Source organism: Chrysochloris asiatica, unplaced genomic scaffold (genome assembly GCF_000296735.1).
Source record: "Chrysochloris asiatica unplaced genomic scaffold, ChrAsi1.0 scaffold00095, whole genome shotgun sequence".
Lineage (NCBI taxonomy): Eukaryota > Metazoa > Chordata > Mammalia > Afrosoricida > Chrysochloridae > Chrysochloris > Chrysochloris asiatica.
In genome coordinates this window covers 8728007-8746893 of record NW_006408613.1, presented here as the reverse complement: position 1 = coordinate 8746893, position 18887 = coordinate 8728007, and the positions used below count along the sequence as shown (strand labels likewise).

General features: G+C 36.7%; 1 protein-coding gene across 1 annotated transcript in view; it reads left to right on the top strand.

The window, feature by feature from the left end:
* The window catches only part of CSMD1 (CUB and Sushi multiple domains 1), a 2529117-nt gene that overhangs the window by 846772 nt on the left and 1663458 nt on the right, over positions 1-18887 (top strand). Inside the window, exon 3 of the mRNA XM_006866725.1 lies at positions 13424-13618. Within this exon, the coding sequence (XP_006866787.1) occupies positions 13424-13618 (195 nt within the window). The remainder of the gene's footprint in view (positions 1-13423; positions 13619-18887) is intronic.

Here is an 18887-nt window from a genome sequence, read left to right as displayed (position 1 = left end):
GTATCTTTCCATTCTAACTTGGTCAAATGTGCCCCTTTTACCTTTAAATATATTGAAAACTCACTTCCTCTTTGATTTCTTCTCACCTAGCTCCTGTTACTTTTCAAAGTAATTATATTTATATAAGACTTTTCCTTCCATTGTTTCTCTTCACAGAGGAGAATGGTACTTTGAAATGGAAGGCATTGAATAATTGCTGCCTACTGAGAAATCCTCATTGCTTTTGTCATGTAACTGCTGTCTCAGCATCTTCTTGTTTTACCAATTGCTTGTGATTCATAAAGTCAGTGAAGTGAATAAATGTCAGGTTTCAAGATTTGAAAATCTGTTTTTTTAAGTGTTCATAGCAATTATATAACTAGATTTTTTAAAAATCCTTCCCTACAGGGTGGAAGAAAGTTAGAGAGGAGAATGTTCAGCAATAAACAGACCATAAGCATACATATCTAATATTATTGATTAGCACTTCAAGTGTTTTATGTCATGTGGATACTTAAAGTTTTATTTCCTTAAGCTGCAATGAGGCATAGTATAAACATGGTTTGACATAGGCCCTCTGGGATGCAGTTTACAAATGAATTCATTTAATGAAATTTCATTGATTGTACATATGCAAAATGATATTGCATCTCTGATAGATTTGACAAAAAAAAGAAAAGATATTAGCTAGCATTTTGTTCCATTCAGTAATGAATATTAACACTTTGTTTTATCAATGTATCATGTTTCTACTGTTCTTTTTGCAATGGGATTTAATATGGCATTCATTTAATCATTTAAACAGTTGAGTTAAAGGTTTGATGTGATCGCCTAATTAAGTCACTGAATTGTGACCAGATGCACTTGGCAAATGAGAAGTATTATGGAGAGAATTTCCATGAGCATAATTAGAATGGCAGTCTATGTTTCAAGCCCTGAGTATACAAACTTGGCTTCATGAGATCTGATGGAAACCTGCCATGAAAGGAAACAATTGTGTGTTTCTTTCAAGAAATCCATTCACATTATCAAATATCTGCACTGGGAGAATAATTAAAATCACCCTAGTAAGAAGTTCTTTCTTGAAGCATCTGTGGGAAAGACCACAAATTACTTATAGGAAGGTAATTAACAGTAGGGTTCAAATCAATTCAGTAAAGTCAATCAAGTATTTTTATAAATATACTTAATATAATCTCCCTAATGTAGAGAGACAAAGAAACATTTACTATCTTTATGGATTCTGCTTAAAAATTATTTAAAATGCACTAGATGGAAATGACACTTAAGCTGAATTTATTTGATTGTTTATTAGTTTTGCCCAGCATTAGATTTTCATTCTTCATAAATCTTTGTATGGACCTAGAATGAATCCATTCATGTTTGTTGTTGTTGTTTTTTAATTTAGGCATACCTTGAAATTTTTAAAATGAAATTCCTAGTGATTTATACTGTTTGTCGTAGTCATCTAATACCACCATAACAGAAAGATAATCAGTGGAAGGCTTTAAGAACCAGAAATGTATTCTCTAACAGTTTAGGAGACTCGAAGTCCAAATTCAGAATGCCAGCTCTAGGGGAAGGCTTTCTCCTGTGGGCTCCAGGAAAGGTCTCTATCTTCTTTCCGCTTCTGTAGGCCAGGTATTCCTTGATATCTTGGTATCAGTCTTTCCTTGGCTCTCATTGAGCTTCATAGTGAAGGAACTCCAGATCCAAAGGAAATATTTTAATTCTCCTTTTTCTATCTTGGTGGTAGTAGATCCCTCTGAGTTTTGCTCACTTCTCTCTCCTTTTATATCTCAAGAGATTGACTCAAGACACAACCTAATTTTGTAGATTACATTTGGCTTCATTAACAGTATTGTTGTTGTTGGGTTATATGCTATCAAGTCAGTTCCCACTCATGGTGGTCCTACATAGGGTTTTTGAGGAGCGCCTTATGAGTTTGAACCTGACCTTGCAGTTAAAACTGACTTTGCCATCCAGGATTTATTGCTTATCCTAAGGCGCCACACCAGGACTCCATTAATACCATTGTTGTTGTTGTTAGGTGCCAGTGAGTTGGTACCAACTCATAGAAACCCTAGGTACAATGGAGCAAAACACTGCCCAGTCCTGGGCCAACCACACAATTGTTGCCACGCTTGAGCCCATTGATGCTGCCACTTTGCCAATCCATCTCTCTGGGGGTCTTCCTCTTTTGTGCTGACCCTCTACCTTATCAAACATGATATCCTTCTCCAGCTACATATTGTCTCCTGACAATATGTCTGAAGTATGAAAGATGAAGTTTGGACATCCTGGCTTCCAAAGAGCATTCTGGTTGCACTTCTTCCAACAAAGATCTGTTGGTCCTTTTGGCAGCTCATGACACTTTCAATATTCTCCTCCAACACCATAACTCAAAAGCATCAATTATTCTATTGTCTTCCTTATTCACTGTCCAGCTTTAATATGCATATGTGGTTATTGAGAATTCCATGGCATGGATCAGGCACAGTGTAGTCCTCAAGCTGACATCTTTGCTCTTCAACACCCCAAAAAGGTCTTGTGCAGTAGATTTGCCAATTGCAATACGTCCTTTGATTTCTTGACTGCTGCTTCCATGAGTGTTGACAGTTGATCCAATGAAGTCCTTGACAACTTCAATCTTTTTTCTGTTGATAAGAATGTTGTTTATTGGTCTAGTGGTGAGGATTTTTGTTTTCTTTATACTGAGATGAAATCCATACTGAAGGCTATGCTCTTTGATCTTCATCAGTAAATGTTTGAAGTCCTGTTTACTTTCAGCAGGCAAGGTTGTATTATCTACATATCGCAGGTTGTTAACTAGTCTTCCTCCAATCCTGATGACACAGTTTTCTCAGATTATTTGCTCAACATACGGGTTGAATAACTGTGGTGAAAGAATATAAACCTATTGCACACCTTTCTTAATTTAAACCATTCAGTGTTCCCATGTTCTGTTCGAACAACGGTCCAGGTACAGATTCCTAGTATTCTAGATACTAATACTAATACAAGAGGAATCTGTACCTGGACCAAGAGGCATTTGTTCAAACAGAACACGGGAACACACAATTAAGTGTTTCAGAATACTAATACTTCACAGTGTTGTCCATAGTTTGTCATGATCCACACAATCAAAAGCATTTGTGTAGTCAATAAAGCACAGGTAAACATCTTTCTGGTATCCTCTGCTTTCAGCCCAGATCCATCAGACATAAGCAATGATAACCCTTGTTCCACATCCTGTTCATATCCAGCTTGAACCTCTAGAAGTTTTCTTTCAATGCGTGCTTGCAGCCATTTCTATATTACTTTTAGCCAACCTTTACTCACATGGGATATCAAAGAGATTGTCAGATGATTTCTGCATTCCATTGGGTCACCTCTCTTTGGAGTGGGCACATATACGGATCTCTTCCAATCAGTCAGCTGAATAGGTGTCTTCCAAATTTCTTGGCAGAGATGAATGAGTGCCTCCTGTACTGCCTCACTTTCTTGAAAGATCTCACTTTTTATTCCACCAATTCCTGGACATTTGTTCTTTGCTAATTCCTTCAATGCACCTTGGACTTCTTCCTTCAATATCATTGGCTCTTGATCATGTGCTACCTATTGAAACAGTTGACCATTGGCCATTTCCTTTTGGTACAGTGACTCTGTATATTCCTTCCATCTTCTTTTGATGCTTTCTGTATTATTCAATAATTTGCCCAGAGAATCCTTCAATAACAAAAGTCAAGGCTTGAATTTTTTCTTCAGGTCCTCCAGCTTGAGAAATGCTGAGGGTGTTCTTCCATTTTGGTTTTCTGACTCCAGATCTTTGCATATTTCATTGTAATATTTGACTTTGTCTTCTCAAGCTGACCTTTGAAATTTTCTGTGCAGATTTTGAACCTCCTCATTTCTTCCATTTGCTTTAGTGTCTCTATGATGGAGAGCAAGTTACCGTGTCTCTTCTGTCATCCATTTTGATCTTTTCCTCCTTTCTTGTCTTCTTAATGACTTTTTGCTTTCTTCCTGTATGATTTTCTTGATGTCATCCCACAACTTTTCTGGTCTTCGGTCTTTAGTGTTTAATGTATCAAATCTGTTCTTTAGATGATCTCTAAATTCAGATGGGATGTATTCAAGGTCATTTGGGTTCTTGTAGACTTCTTTTCATTTTCTTCAGCTTAATTTTGTATTCACATATGAGCAATTGATGGTTTGTTTCACAATCTGCCCCTGGCCTTGTTTTGACTAATAATATGAAGCTTTTCCATCATCAGTTTCTGCACATGTACTCAATTTGATTTCTGTGCATTCCATCTGGTGAGGTCCATGTGTACAACTGTTTCTTATGCTGTCTAAAGAAGGTATTTGAAATGAACAAATCATTGATTTTGCAGAATTCTATCATGTGATTCCCAGCATCATTTCTATCACCAAGGCCATATTTTCCAACTACTGATCTTTCCTCTTTGTTCACAACCTTTGCATTCCAGTCACCAGGAATGATCAATGTATCTTGATTGCATGTTTGATCAATTTCAGAATGATGAAATTTGGTAGAATTCTTCTATTTCATCCTCACTAGCTTTAGTGGCTGATGCATAAATTTGAATAACTGGTCTTCCCTGTGGTGGTGGTTATGTGCTGTGGGGTCAGTTCCAATCTCATGGTCAGCAGTTCAAAACTACCAGCTGTTTTACAGGAGAAAGATGAGGTTTTCTGCTCTGTTGAAGATTTACAACCTCAGAAACCCTGTACAGTGTGGCTCGGAGTCAGTATCGACTCCATGGCACATACCAACAACAGCATTTTATATTGTTTAGTCTTCACACCTGGCATTGTGGGCTAATGCGTCAGACTGCAAAATTATTTGTATTGCAAGATCGGTGGTTCAAGCTCACCAGTTGCTCCTTGGAAACCCTGTACAGGGTCGATATGGGTTGAAATAAACTCAACAGTACTTAACAACAGCAACAACAACATGTTATCTTGTTTAGTCTTCACACCTTTCTCCTGCTCTGTCCCTTTTTGTTGTCTTTCTTCCTCTTTGTGAAATTCTTTCTGACAGGAAAAAAAAATTTTTTTTTAAATAAACAGCTGAAAATGCAAAAAAAAAAAATGTGGTATGAATTGTTATTTTTCCTTTATTTTAACAGCTTTTCAAAGAATAGGGTTTATGTATCTGTAATTCTAATATCAATAAGTATCAAGTGGTTAGATAAACCAAAATCTGTAGACAAAAACAAAATCTGAGGTGATTAAAGTGGTCTAAGGTGCTAGGTTTTCTATATGGGAGAAGAATAGGCTGTCTTTGATCTGGAAATATAGAATTTCATTACCGTGTATAGTGGTTTTATGGATTTGGCTGATGAAAATAACCATTGCTACTGCTGTTGATGATGGTTGTGTTCCATGGTATCGGTTCTGACTCATAGCAAACCCTGTATATGGTTTCTGAGGCAATAAATCTGCACGAGAGCAGAAAGCCTCATCTTTCTCCTGTGGTGCTGCTGGTAATTTTGAACTGCTCACTTTGAGGTTAGCAACCTGATTGCTAACCACTACACTACCAAAGCTACTGCAGATAGAATTGTACCTGGAAAAGGAAGCGTATACATTATGCACAGCAGTTGTAATTATCACACCAAGTATAGGCACAGGCACACTCTGTTGTGGATTGAATTGTTTTCCTCAAAAATATGTGCCAACTTTGCTAAGACATGATTCTTTGCGGTTCAGCAGTTGTGTAATAATGTAATCAATCCCCATGATATAATCTGATGTGATTAGCCAATCATTGCAAGAGGATTAGGGTGGGATGCAACACCCTTACTCAGGTCAGAGCCTTGATCTATACTGTAAGGGGAGTTTCCTCAGGGTGTGGTCTGCGTCACCATTGATCTTATGACAGATAAAAAGAGAAAAATAACTAGAAAGAGGTGAAACTGATTACCACCATGGAAAGGAGAGGCAGTAAGAGTTTATCCTTTGGACCCAGCAAGGGTCATTGTGCTGCTAACCTCCTAGACTCAGGAGAAGTTTGATGCCAAGACCTATAAGAGATCTTCAAGTAGTGCCAAGGCCCACTGATTTTGAAAGGAGACAAGGATCTCCCTTCAGAGACAGAAAGCCTTTCCCTAGAGCCAGTGGTCTGAAGGAGCTCTGGTAGCGTAGTGGTTACGAATCGGGCTGCGAACCTTAAGGTCAGCGGTTCGAAACTACCAGCCGCTCCGCGGGAGAAAGATGAGGCTTTCTACTCCCGTAAAGATTTACACCCTCGGAAACCCTGTACAGGGTCGCTATGGGTCGGACCCGACTCGATGGCACTTAACAACAACAACAACAACAAATTGAGAGACTAAAGGAGCTCTCGTAGCGTAGTGGTTACAAATAGGGCTGCTAATCTCAGGGTCAGCAGTTTGAAACTACCAGCTGTTCCACAGGAGAAAGAGGAGGCTTTCTGCTCCCATAAAGATTTACAGCCTCAGAAACCCTGTACAGGGTTGCTATGAGTCGGAACCGACTCCACAGCACATAACAACAACAACAACAAATTGAGAGACTAGATTTATGTTTGTTAACTCCACACATTTGTGGTATTTCTGATATAGCAGTACTAGATAACCAAGATAGAATTTGGTATCAGGATAGTGGAGTGCTTTTCTCTAGATACCTAAAATATAGAGGTGGCTTTGTACTTGGGAAATTGGTAGAGGATGGAAGATTTCTAATGTATTTATTTTAAAAGTAAAAGCCTAGATTACCTTGGAGACACTGTTGGTGGAATTATAATTGTCAAAGGCAATTCAGGTGTGGTATCAGAAGGAAATGAGGAAAGTTGTAACTCCAGAAATGGTGAAAATGGCAATTAGTGGTGGTAGAAGAATGGCAGGCAGCGGGATAACCATGAGATGGCATATGAAATTGAGAGCAAGAGAGCTGAGTGCCTTCAAGCAGGAGGCTTCTTGGCAGAGGGCAATGACTGTGGGCATTTGTTGGGGGAGATCGCTAGGCTTGCCAATCCACAAAGTAAATGATCCCAGTGCTTTGGACCACATGTTGCTGGTTAAGTTGGGTGCCTCTAGACACTTGATGGTAGAGCTAAAGAACTCTATAGCAATTAATGTAGCAGGACAAAGGCTGGTCCTGACCAAGAGGTCTGAGGCTTCAAGTGTATGAGAGACCAAAGAACCAGGAAACAGAAACTAAGCACAAGAAGCATAGAAAATAGAGGTAGGGTCCACACTTGTTGAGTCTCAAATGATGGAAATGTGGCCTTCTGGGTCTCAAAAGGGTGGGGTTGGATTTTCGTTCATGTTGTCACAGGGCCACAATGTCTCAGTACTTGCATATGTCCCCAACACAGATCCTCACCAAGTCATTTCTGAAGTGGTACGGCTGTGTTTCATGAATTCCAGGGGCGTGGGACCAAGCTTTTAACCGAAAGTTGAGGGAGTGGGGCAGCCATGTCCATGGAATTGAAGAATTGGGTCTATCAAGGCCAAGTGATTGGGATTGCCACTCAGTTGTATTAGCAAAAGGAGACTTCCAAAACAAGGAAGCAAGGTTGCTATTCTGTGGGCCTAGAAAACAGAGCTAAAGTCCAGGATTGAGGGGCCTCCACTCAAAATTCAGAGGTCATCATCAATATCCAGAGTGTGGAAAACAGGACTACTGCTTTGTTGTTGTTGTTATTGTTATCGTTAAGTGCCGTTGAGTCGGTTTTAGCTCATAGTGACCCTGTATAGGGTTTCCTGGGAGCAACTAGTGAGCTTGAACCACCAACCTTGCAGTTCAAACAGTTTTGCAGTCTGGCGCATTAACCAGCACCACACCAGGGCTCCTTAATTACTGCTTATTGTTGTTAAGTGCCATCTAGTTGATTCCTACCAATAGCGACCCTTGTCGGGGACCTGCCTCGAAAACGGATGTTTGGTTCACGAGGTAGGGATATCTGGCGGCAGTTGAAATATATAAAGACATACCAAGACACAATGAGAGAGACAGAGAGACACCCTGAAACCAGAGTGGATGCATCACTGGTGGGCAGACTTTGGACCACAGGCATCGTGGCCTCTGCAGGCAGCAACGCATTGCCCTGCAAACTGTACTGCATGCCCTCCAAGCTGTAATGCACACCTGGTTTGGCCTGTGCCTCCGTTTTATTTAGGGGAGGTACTTTACACAAAACTGGGAGGGACTAAGACAAGGTACAGCTAACATACATAATTTTCCAGACATTCAGGCAACTTTACATTGTACTTTGCAGGTTCGAATCTCACGACTGCAACTTGGTTTCTTAAGCTTAATTAACATGCCTTTTAGCACCTAGCCTCAAATGGGGGAAGGAGAAGGAGGATTGGGAGGAGTCCCATTGAGTCAGCTGCCCAGCCCAGATTTCTCAGGAAGCGAGATGCCTGGGTGAATAGGGCTGCACCTGGAAACACTTTTAGGGAGGGTGTCCTTTTGTCCTTAGAACAAAGAACCAGGAAGTAGCCAAACTATTTTTAGTTAATCCTTAGGAGAACAGCTTTACCTTTGAAACCTTTTACAGTCTCAGCTTCTAGGAAAGGTTCTTACATTTATCTGTGGATATCAAGGCTTTATGTATGAAATTAATAATAAACATAAATGAATAAGAGGAAAGACAGTTTGCTATGTCTACTAAGTGGCTAGAGTTTGTTCCTCAGAGCCCTCGGCCTGTATGGTCTGCAACACTTGGGCCCACAGGGCCTCGAACTCCTGACCGGGTCTGCATGGTCTGCAACAGACCCTGTATAGGATTTCCATGTAGAAGCTGGTGAGCTTGAACCGCCGACCTTACAGTTCAAGCACCTTTGCAGTATGGCACATTAACCCACAATGCCACAGAAGATTCTCTTCAATCCTTGAGAGCTCATGTAAATGGTTCTCCTGAGATTTTGAGTTGTTTGATGCCCATTATCCCTTCTTTTTCTCCAATTTCTCCTATTTGTAATGAAAATGTCTACCTTGTGCCTGTCCTACCATGGTTCTTTGGAATTGAAAATTTATATTCTAGATAAAGAATAATTTTGTTCTAGGCTGAAATTTGGACTTGGAATTAGTTTAAAACTTTTGAGATGATATGGAGTGAAAATATTTTGCATGTATTAAGGACACATGGAGTCCTGGTGTGGTGCTGTGGGCTAATGCATCAGACTGCAAAGCCATTTGAACTACAAGGCCAGTGGTTCAAGCTCAGCAGTCACTCTTTGGAGCCCCTACAGGGTCGCTATGGGTCGGAACAAACTCAATGGCACTTAACAACAACAACAACAACAAGGACACATAGATTTTTGGGGAACCAAAGGTGGAATATCATGAATTGAATTGTGACCCCAGAAAAGTTGCCAACTTAGTAGTTTGGCAGTTATGTAATAAAATTATGATCTATTTATTGCTATTTTTCCTCTGCCATTTACCCTTTTTTAATATTTGCATTAAGTTTTTCCTATAAAACAGCTTCACTAATTTGATAAAACTGAAGAGCAGAGTATTTTCTTTCTGAATTTTAGCAGTAGTTTATTTGTCCAAATGTTATATCTAACTCTTAAAGGTTTTAAGGGATGTTTAGAGACTTGCTTGGGGAAACCTTTGTTTTTAGGGATGATTTTTTTCCACAACAAAAAACTTAAAGAATACATTTCTACACTTTTCCCCATTACCATTGCACAATCCAGTGTTTATTTTGTTTTCTGCTTTACTTTTAATGAAATATACTTTAGAAAGTATATTTAAATGGTGAAAATAATGTAGTCTAAAGCTTATCCATGCAGCAATAACATCTTTTGATCTATTTGTATATTATTGTCCAATAGTGTTATGATAATCTTCCTGTCCTATAGTTAGTTAATATTATTTGTTTCTATTTTCAACAGAAACAAATGGTAGAAAATTTCTACAGTGTAAGCTTAATTTTAAGAATGACTCATTTGATTGTTCCAGTTATGAAAGTTATTATATTATGTGGTTATCTTTAGTTGATGTTAAATTTACCCTGATACACTTGTCTTTGGGAAACATTATGCTAGAACATGTCTACTAGTGGATGGTAAATGTGTACCTTCTACTAAATAGTACTAATATCAGTTAATGGACATAATGGGAAAAGGTTCCTAAATTAAATTAAGAAGGTTTATAATTCAAAAGACTCATAAGCAACAATGAAATATACCAAAATCATTCTATTTCATATTCTCTTTCTCTCTGATTGTCTCTTTCTCTTCATGATTGATATGGTGTTGATGTCTCTGACCATGAGATCCATTAGCTCATGCTAACTGAGAAGCATGCTGAGAGTTAAATTCAGATGCTCCCGCCAATATAATTGACACTTTTTTCTAAATTAGAAAGTCAAATGAAGTAAAATGCCATTTTTAATAGAATTTAAAGCAGCACCAAACAAATCAAAAACTCGGGAGACTTATTGCCTTCTGGATAACAAATGTGAGATTAATGCAGAATTTCCTTCTTCAACAAGAAGAAAAAAATGTAGATGTTATTGAACTATTTCCTGATGTGTTAACATACACATAGACTTTTGTATACTGATTTCATATAACTATCTGGCTGACTGATGGGAAGAGATCGATATTTGTGCCCATTCCAAAGAGAGGTAACACAACAGAATGCAGAAATCATTGGACAATCTCTTTGATATCCCATGTGAGTAAAGTTTTACTAAAAGTAATACAGAAATGGCTGCAAGCGTACATTGACAGAGAACTTCCAGAGGTTCAAACTGGATACAGAAGAGCCCGTGGAACAAGGGATATCATTGCTGATATCCGATGGATCTTGGCTGAAAACAGAGAATATCAGAAAGATGTTTACCTATGCTTTATTGACTACACAAAGGCTTTTAATTGTGTGGATCATGACAAGCTATGGACAACATTGCCAAGTATGAGTAATCCAGAACACTTAATCCGGAACACTTAATTGTGCTCATAGGGAATCTGTACATGGACCAAGGGGCAGTTGTTCGAACAGAACATGGGAACACGGAATTGTTTAAAATTAAGAAAGGTGTGTGACAGGTTTGTATTCTTTCTCCATACTTATTCAACCTGTATGCTGAGCAAATAATCCGAGAAGCTGGGTTGAAAAATGTAGCATCAGGATTGGAGGAAGATTCATTAACAACCTGCGATATGCAGATGATACAACCTTGCTTTCTGAAAATGAAAAGGACTTAAAATATTTACTGATGAAGATCAAAAAGCACAGCCTTCAGTATGGATTACATCTCAATGTAAAGAAAATAGAAATCCTCACCACTGGACCAATAAACAACATTCTTATCAATGGAAAAATGATTGAAGTTATAAAGTATTTCATTCTTCTTGGATCAACCATCAACACTCATGGAAACAGCAGTCAAGAAATCAAATGACATATTGCATTAGGCAAATTTGCAGCACAAGACCTTTTTAAAGTGTTGAAGAGTAAAGCCGTCAGCTTGAGGACTAAGGTGCACCTGATCCAAGCCATGGTATTCTCAATAACCTCATATGCATGTGAAAGCTGGACAGTGAATAAGGAAGATGGCAGAAGAATTGATGCTTTTGAGTTATGGTGTTGGAGGAGAATATTGAAAGTGCCATGGTCTGCCAAAAGAACCAATATATCCATTCTGAAAGAAGTGCAGCCAGAGTGCTCCCTGGAGGCCAAAATGGCTAAACTTTGTCTCTCATACTTCAGACATATTATCAGGAGGGACCTGTCGCTGGAGAAGCATATCATGTTTGGTAAGGTGGAGGGTCAGAGAAAAAGAGGAAGACCCCCAATGAGATAGATGGATTGGCCAAGTGGCAGCATTGATGGACTCAAGCATGGCAACAGTAGTGAGGATGGCCCAGGATCAGGCAGTGCTTTGTTCTTCTGTGCATAAGGTCGCTATTGAGTCGGTTCCAACTCAATGGCTCCTAACAACAAGAGTGTATATATATATACTCCCGTAAGTATTTACACCCTCGGAAACCCTGTACAGGGTCGCTATGGGTCGGAACCGACTTGAAGGCACTTAACAACAACAACAACTATATATATATATATATATATTAATATGCACTAAGAACATTTAGAGTATGTAAACAGTGATTTCATAAACATGTCAATAATATGAAATATCTAACTTCCAATGCTTACCAATAGTTCAGTTTGTCCATATTGGAGTGATGCCGTGATAAAAATAATTACAAATACTGAGGTTTCACATTCTGTTACTGGAGAAGCTCTTCATATTTCTCAAGTTAAAAACATAAGCAAAAAGGAAAAATTGCCCTGTAACTACATATAAAAACACCTACACACCCAGATAGCATATGGACTCAGATACAAAATAATTTTTCTTTATATTTTTTTTTCCATTTTAAAAAATATGTAAATAATAAATGCATTGGTTTATTGGAATAGTCCATAATATTGTGGTTAATTGGAGCCAGAAATATGAAGAGAATAGCCAACAATCATAACATTCATTCATGTATTTAATGGATCAAAAGCAAGTTCTACAAATTCTGACTGGCATCATGTTGATTAGACTTAAAGGTAATTGACATAGGTAGAGAATGATGTCAATGCAAAAAGTGAAAATGTCAAGAAAAAACAATCAGAATCATATTATTGAGATAAAATGAACATAGTAGTTGAAATATAAAAATGATAGGGAATCCTGGTTGGTACTTGTTGTTGTTGTTAAGTACCGTGGAGTCGGTTCTGACTCATAACGACCCTGCATAGGGTTTTTGATACTGTAAATCTTTATGGGAGCAGAAAGCCTCATCTTTCTCCCGCTGGAACAGCTGGTAGTTTGGAACTGCTGACCCTGGGGTTAGCAGCCTGAGGTTTGGCAGAAGGTCTGAAATCTAATAATGACAGTTTTTTGTTTTTTTTTTAAAAGTTTATTGCGTTAATGTAGGGTCTCATATATAATTTAATTCAGTCGTTTATTCATCAATCATTGATTGAATATTGATCAATGATGTGTATCAGGCATTTGCTAGTCCTGAAAGAATAAGGATAAATGTCGCATAAGAAATTTGTGCTGTAGTTCTTATTGCTTTTTCAGATATCTCTCTCTAAAACTTTGATTTGATTTCTAATTAAATGGGAATGTAGAATCTCATAATTAGATAAATAGTTTAGTTATACAGGATATTGACTCCAAGCAGAATTGGATTTTTTTTCCGTAAGAAAATACATTTCATTTACATGTTTACATAACATTTTATGAAAGTATTGTATATCATATATTTCTAAAATATGAAGAAATTTTGTTTAGGTGAAATTAAAATACTTTATGCTGATGTTTGGTTAATTTTATAATTTAAAAGCAGAGCCTACATTCTGTTATAAATTGACTTCATTAAAAAGTTCTTTTTATTCTTATTGTTTTCTCTTTCTTCTTTTCTTTGGATAGTGTTACCTAGCCACACATGTGGAAATCCTGGAGAGATATTGAAAGGAGTTCTTCATGGAACAAGATTCAACATAGGAGACAAAATCCGATACAGCTGTCTCTCTGGTTATATCTTGGAAGGACATGCAATTCTAACCTGCATTGTTAGCCCTGGGAATGGTGCATCATGGGATTTTCCAGCTCCATTTTGCAGAGGTATTGTACAAAGAGTTTGTGCTTGTGAACTGACACCTGTACTAAGTAAATGGGCTCAGAGCTGATATTATAGGAGCTACGACTTAAATGATAAAAGAACATTTCATGCTGCATTATAGCATGTCAGTTTATTCTTTTTTCTAAAAGTAATACTACATGTTATATAAGAAACCATGGCTGCATTCTATAAAACCAATAACAAATTTATAGGTCCCTCAAATACTAAAATTTTTCCTCATTTCATGTCATAATTTTTATGGGTTCCTGTATACTTTAATCATCTCTTATCATAGTATTATAAGATTTGATGTGCATATTTAAATGTCCTACTTAACTTGACTTCCATTCTAAGTTCCTTAATTATTTTCTCATTAAAATATACAAATACTTTGAGATAACTAAATATAGATCATTTAAGGAGACTTTCCATTTTAGAATGCCTTAAAATAAGGTGGAAATAGGTGAATACAATATTTCAAGTGCTCAATGTGATATTTCAGTGGATAATATCACACAGTCCCAAAATATTTTGCCTTTTTAATCATACTATTTTACTAATACAATGACTTTTAAAAAGTAGATCTTTACTTCACTAAGAAAAACTCATTTTAGGAGTTTCAAAACAAAGACATAGCTAATTGGCATATATATCAGTAATATAGAGTTAGATAGTCTATAAGAATGAAATGCATGTTTTCTGCTTCCTTAAATTTCTAGTTATTTGGCCCCTGGAATTGCTTTAACCTCCATTCTAATGAATTTTTGCCCATGTTAAAAACGTCTACAATTCACTCCAAGTGGAATTACTCAATCTCAATAATGACACATTACTTTGTTTACCATACCTGGATTTATGCAATTATCTTTGTAAAAAAATAATATAACCCTATAGTTCATAATAGTAATATAACCCTATAGTCCTGATGTGGCGCTGTGGGTTGATGGCGCCAGACTGCAAAGCCATTTGAACAGCTCATCAGCTGCTCTTCAGAAACCCTGTACAGGGTTGCTATGGGTCGGAATCGACTCGACGGCACTTAACAACAACAACAAAATAGTTAATATGTTGTTGTTGTTGTTGTTGTTAAGTGCTGTACAATCTGTTTCAACTCATAGAGACCCTGTATAGAGTTTCCAAGGAATGGCTGGTAAGCGTGAACCACTGGCTATGCCGTTCAAACTGACCTTGCAGTCCAGTGCATTAAACCACAGCATCACACCAGGACTCCATATAGTTAATATTCTGTTGTTGTTAAGTGCTGTCGAGTCTGTTCCGACCCATAGTGACCTTGTATAGGGTTTCCGAGGAGCAGCTGGTGAGCTTGAACCGCCGATCTTGCAGTTCAAACGGCTTGCAGTCTGGCTCATTAACCCACAGTGCCACACCAGGACTCCGTATAGTTAATACAGTTGATACTAAAATATAGGGTAAATCAGTTTTACTTAAAACTGTATACTTCAAACAGGTCTCAGGAAAAACTGATAATCTCTTTTCAGATTACTTTTTCTTGGAGACATAATTTAGGTTTCTTCCATTGATCCTTGAGGTTTTCCATTTAACTTTTTCCCTTAATTGCACTTCATTTTTTGCATATTATTCTTACTATCTCTTCTACACTTTAAAAATATTTCACTGTTTCTGTATGTTTAGATATGATTTATATCAAAGGAAGAGTATAACAGTGAAATAGGTAGAATCAATAAACTATATTACCTAGGATTTGCTTATGTTCTGAATTTATTTTGTTTTTCCTCAACTTTAATGTAAAACCATTAATATCATTAGTGATCAGGATTTATCATAAATTATTGTGAAGTCTATGACCTTGGAAGACAAATATATATGTATATTTAATACAATAAATATATAAATGGTCTCTTTGAATGAGAATTCCTAAGGTGAGCCATGGTCTTCAGATTTATGATAGAATTAAACAAAGATATGGAAAGGAATTACAAGCAAATCTGGACACAGAATATTCTTCTCTATAAGAAATCTAATCATGTGACCAAAAAGAAATCACAAGTGAGAAGTAGTAATTTTCTCAGATTAGTCCACAAAGTTGGGCAATTTCTTTGATAATTTCCCTTTGGTCCTTTCAGTGACTGTTTCCACGCCAACCTTACAAATTCTTCATATCATTCTTTTCAAGTAGTAGTCTGATCTTTTATCAACTGCTTTACACAATGTATATAATCACAAATCGAAAATATATAGACTTTTGGGGACGTGAGATATTGTTGGATCTGGAGAAAACTAAGCTAGTTCATACTTCTGTATTAAGCATGTATCATTTGAAATAAGACAACACTAATCAGACACTGAAAGGCGCTCTGGTAGCGTACTGGTTATGAATTAGGCTGTGAACCGTAAGATCAACAGTTCGAACCTGCCAGCTGTTCCGCAGTAGAAACATAAGGCTTTCTGCTCCCATAAAGATTTACAGCCTTGGAAACCCTGTACAGGGTCGCTATGAGTCGGAACCGACTGCATGTCACATAACAGTACAACAACAATCAAACACTGATGTGGTGCTGTTGGTTAATGCAAAGTCAGTTTGAACTGCAAAGTCAGCCATTCAAGCTCATCAGTCACTCCTTGTAAAAACAACAACCAAACACTAGCCTAATCCAGCCAGAGATTCAGCCTTTCTTATGGAGATACCACCTTTTAACAGGCTGTTAGTCTTTCAATGATGAGCACTTTGTATTTGCAAACAGTGCTAAAGTAAGTAATTCTATCCAGCTATTGCAGAGATCCCTAAATGAAAAGCTCTAAACATAATCTGTTATAAAATGTCAAAAATAAGTTACTTTTCTATATTTCGCTCTTCACGTAGTAGCCTGTATAAGCATTGTATACTCAATTTAAATAAACTAACATAGAAAGTCATCTAAAAATCATTTTGTGAGTGAATTTATAAATGTGCTGAAGCCCATAAATGCATTATCTTGTTTGTTCTTCATATCTTACATAGTATGCAAAACAATGATTATCATTTTTGTATTAAAAGTAGGAAAATAAAGTCTCAAATTGGGTTGGCATTTATTTCCAATATCTGACATGGAAATTAAAACAATTCAGCTATACTTTTAATTATATAATCCTGTCTTTACTAAAAGTTGTTTATCCAAATACAATAATTTTCTAAAACAAATTTGAATGCTGTACCTGGCAAAAATTGATTATTAATAATTCAGAAGGTTTTATTCTGAAAAGCAACATTCTATGAACACCTATGCCCTATGTCACAGTCTCAACAGTATTTAATAATTTCTGATAATTCTTAGGTCAAATTTTTATTATCCTTGTTCTAATATCTAATATGTTTATATTTTGCTTTATCAATTTTAAGCTTTTTGAATTAACATCTTTTTATGGGTATTGATTTCTATGTATAACCCACTTTACACACCTTCTTTCTCCAAATATAGTTTTGACTTCTACACATGTCTTTGTACATGTATTTTTCTTAAAGTTTTATATTTATTTCTTCAGTTTTTACAGTATCTCTTACATCTCCAGATTGTTGTGTTGTTGTTGTTAAGTGCTGTCGAGTCAGTTCTGACCCATAGCGACCCTGTATAGGGTTTCCAAGGAGCAGCTGGTGAGCTTGAACCGCTGACCTTGCCGTTCAAACGGCTTTGCAGTCTGAAGCATTAACCCACTGACATGAATATGGTTAACTGGACTTTCTAGTATATTTTCCTGTTTTTTTCTGCATATTTTCTCAGTGTTAATATACTTTTTTCTACATCAAAGTTGTTAATATTTACATATTATTCTATAATCATAATTAAATTCTTCTTAAGTAGTCAAAAGCCTGCTTATAAAAGTTTAAAAACAATAAACAACAATTGTATCATTTTAACTGTAAACATTGCTTACCACAGAGCCAAGTAATATGCTTATAATTAGATTCCCTCATCTATGATTCCAGTAACATATTCTCTGTGTCATTCAAAGAAGAGAGTTCAAATGAATTCTTTTTAGCCTCAAAGAATTATTCATAATAACTCCATAATTAATTTGGTTTCACATTTAAGCCAAGAATTTCTTGTTCTGCTTGTTTAGTTAGCATTACATTAGCTGGCTTGAACACATTTCCCCCCTTTTATTAAATCCAAAAGGAGTTTTCTATATTGGCAGTTAATTCTGATGTTAGTGATAATTTTGAGATTGCCATCTTTCATATCCAGATTTCAAGGTTACTAGTCTTATTGTCATCCAGTTGTCAGAGAAGGAGAAAAGAGCATGGGAATATTATGGGTATGTCCTAGTGGTGTATATTCTACACATTCTATTGGTAAGAATTCAAATATGTGGTCCCATATCATTTCATGGAATGGTAGGAAATAAAGTCAGCTTTAAACTCAAGGCAAAAGGAGATTTGGTAAATGGTTAGCCCATCTAAGTCATAATTGCCTTTTCTTTGTACTAAAGTTTTAAATGATCTTTATTTATTTATTTTTTAGTTAATTAATGAAGAATATGCTTTTTTTCTCTGGTAGCGTAGTGGTTACAAATCGGGCTGCGAACCTTAAGGTCAGCGGTTCGAAACTACCAGCTGCTCCGCGGGAGAAAGATGAGGCTTTCTACTCCCGTAAAGATTTACACCCTCGGAAACCCTGTACAGGGTCGCTATGGGTCGAAACCGACTCGACGGCACTTAACAACAACAACAACAATGCTTTTTTTCACAATAATCCAAATACTTCTGCTTCTTTATTTGCCAGTCTCCTATAACAAATGACCTCTCTTTCATTCTCAGAACCACTGACTTTTTCTTCTAATTTAAACATGATTGTTGAATGTGTGGAATACAGTTGTTTTCATTTTTCTTGAAATTTCCAACTGTTACTGATCGCCTAGCATATTGTTAACTTTATCATCTTTATAGTATCTTTCTTGCACTCATTTCTGCCAAATCTACTACTTCTGATTGTGATAACTCTTTTTTAGAAGATTCTTGATTCTAGGGTTATTATACAGCTATAATGTTGAGCCTTCCCTTTATTATTCTGCTTAATTTGCTCACTGTTGCCTTACACTATAGCTGCCTTTCTCCTAGTTTCATTTCTTGAAAATATCTTCAATAATAACCTAAGAAGGTTGTTTTAGAGAAAAATCTTTTTATGCCTTAGTCTGTCTGAAAATGCCCTTGGTTTACATTCACCCTTGATAGTTTGGATGTATATAAGTGAAAAAAAATTCTTCTAAGTATTTTTTTTCCCTCTGTTCTTATACTTTTATTCTCTTCTTGACTCT